Raw genomic sequence first — 2060 nt, 5'->3', positions numbered from 1 at the left:
ATTTCAGGCATTTTTCTCGACGTTTGCTCACGTTGCCTGCACAAAAGGGCGCACGACAAGCACTTCAGGAACACTGGGGTTGCGTATTTTGATCTTTGCGGGGCCACAATGGCCCACCGGGCGAATAATATACCAGCCCACCTTCTGATGCCGTTCTTAAGTTTCCTGTGGAGGTGCCCATGACGGTGGAAGGACTCAATAGCTTCACAAATTCAAGTGGGAAGCAGCATGGATGAAGGTGCCACTCAGGTGCACCCCATGCCCCCCCCCTTCGTTCGCCGCTCCTCGAACGCCCCTTTCCTGATCTCTCCCCACACTGTGGTGCGCACACCAATCAAAACCATACATGTGAACGTATTGCCCTCGAGAGAGATATCAACCTCATGTACATGGTCTGGCGTAAAAATCGTCGAATTTAACTTGCGGGGCCAACACCCGTAAGGTGCACCAAAAAGCACGGCCAGGCATGATCATGGATGCCCTGCCTGCAACTTTATACATAGATAAGCACCGAACATCCCACTATCCAGAACACGAAGGACACAGCTTGTTAAATTGGGCCAAAGACGTGAAAGGGCACGCGGCGGCCTTGTCGATGCAATGAAAGGCTTCCAAACCCCGTCCGGGTCCCACTGCTCGCTGTTGCTATGGTTCAGGAGATGGGAGCGTTCAAATTTGTGGACCGAGAGCCCCCCCCTCTACAGCCCTTTGCCAAGGTGGAAACACGCAGGAAGTCTCCCGTACAACCTGCCGTAGTCTCCGCAAAGTGGACTGCTGAGGCTGCTGCGCGAGGGGCGATCGTCTGCGGGGGCTTATTATTCCGGTGCCCGTGATTTAATCTTGGAATTCACTGAACCCTTTCCACCTCTAGACTGGCGGCAGCAGCGCGAGGCAGCAATAGCCTCCCCACCCCTCTTCGGCCGCCTACCCCATTTCCTTTCCTAGCGTCAAAACCCTTCAAAAAACTGTAAATTTTATGGTAAGATAGAGAATCATTGATGCCTTACATCCGCATGAATATTCCTGAATTCATCAATAAAACTGGCATTTTCCATGAAAAGGCACCATCAAATGCTTCGAATGGCAGGCCTCTGGAGGCAGGTGCCACCGCGCTGGAGGCCAATCACGAGGACAGCATCTGGAGCCTCGTATGGACACCTGAAGGCCAGATTCTCTCGGGCTCCGTGGACGAAACTGTGAAAGTCTGGTCCATCCCCCCCGTTTCCCCTCCCTCCGCCTCGCCCTCTTCCCTTCCCCCGCCTCCCTCCCTCAGTCTTGCCCATACCCTCTCGGGGCACCGGCTTGGCGTCGTCTCGGTGGCTGCCAGCGGGCAACGGCCCGGCCTGGCCGTGAGCTGCTCGTTGGACTCGACGTTGCGTTTCTGGGACACTTTCAAAGGAGAGAAACTAGGTTTGGGTGACCTCAAGGCTGGAATGGGGGAGGCGTGGACGGTGGCATGGTCGTCTACATCGCCCTTGGTGGCTTCTGGGACGCAACGGGGATGCGTCAATTTGTGGGACGTAGGGGGTTTGGAAAAGGACGGCGTGGCGGTGCTGCCCTCGGCGCCTTCCATGACCTTACGCACGCAGGCTCCCAAGGGCGGTGGGAAGGAGGGCGGGAAGGAGGGCGGGAGGCAGAGAGGGCCGTTCATTTACAGCGTGGCCTTCGCTCCGGACGGGAAGCAAATTGCATGCGGTGGAAGCGACGGGGACATCCATGTCTTCGACGTAGAAACGGGCCATTTGCTCGCCACCCTCCCCGGCCACACCCAAGCTGTGCGGGCCTTACGGTACACCCCGGGAGGCTATGCTTTGTTAAGCGGGTCTGACGACCGACGCGTTCACGTGCACGAAATCAACGCCGGTTCCTCCAGGGGCCGGTCTCCCTCCTTGGTCTCGAGTTACGACGGGCACGCCTCCTTTGTCCTAAGCCTGGCTGCCAGTGGGGATGGGCGACATTTTGCCTCGGGGGGGGGCGACCGGAGGATTAATCTGTGGGACTTAGCCATGAAGGAATGCGTGCATAGCATCGAACGACACGGGGAGGCCGTCTGGGCTTTG

General features: G+C 57.5%; 2 protein-coding genes across 2 annotated transcripts; both read left to right on the top strand.

Moving 5' to 3' along the window:
- Window positions 1–1294: 1294 nt before the first annotated feature.
- Window positions 1295–1637, top strand: NGA_2106400 (uncharacterized protein; the record flags this gene model as incomplete). Its single annotated transcript, XM_005854831.1, has 1 exon — window positions 1295–1637. A coding segment is annotated over one exon (343 nt), but the record flags the coding sequence as incomplete, so codon positions are not given.
- Window positions 1638–1692: 55 nt separating this feature from the next.
- On the top strand, window positions 1693–2002 carry NGA_2039100 (wd repeat domain 61; the record flags this gene model as incomplete). The annotated part of the gene is made up of 1 exon (XM_005854829.1): window positions 1693–2002. A coding segment is annotated over one exon (310 nt), but the record flags the coding sequence as incomplete, so codon positions are not given.
- Window positions 2003–2060: the final 58 nt, after the last annotated feature.

Source organism: Nannochloropsis gaditana (assembly GCF_000240725.1).
Source record: "Nannochloropsis gaditana CCMP526 unplaced genomic scaffold scaffold371, whole genome shotgun sequence".
Classification (NCBI taxonomy): Eukaryota; class Eustigmatophyceae; order Eustigmatales; family Monodopsidaceae; genus Microchloropsis; species Microchloropsis gaditana.
Note: the sequence above shows the minus strand (reverse complement) of the source record. Positions and strands in the feature narration are given on the sequence as shown.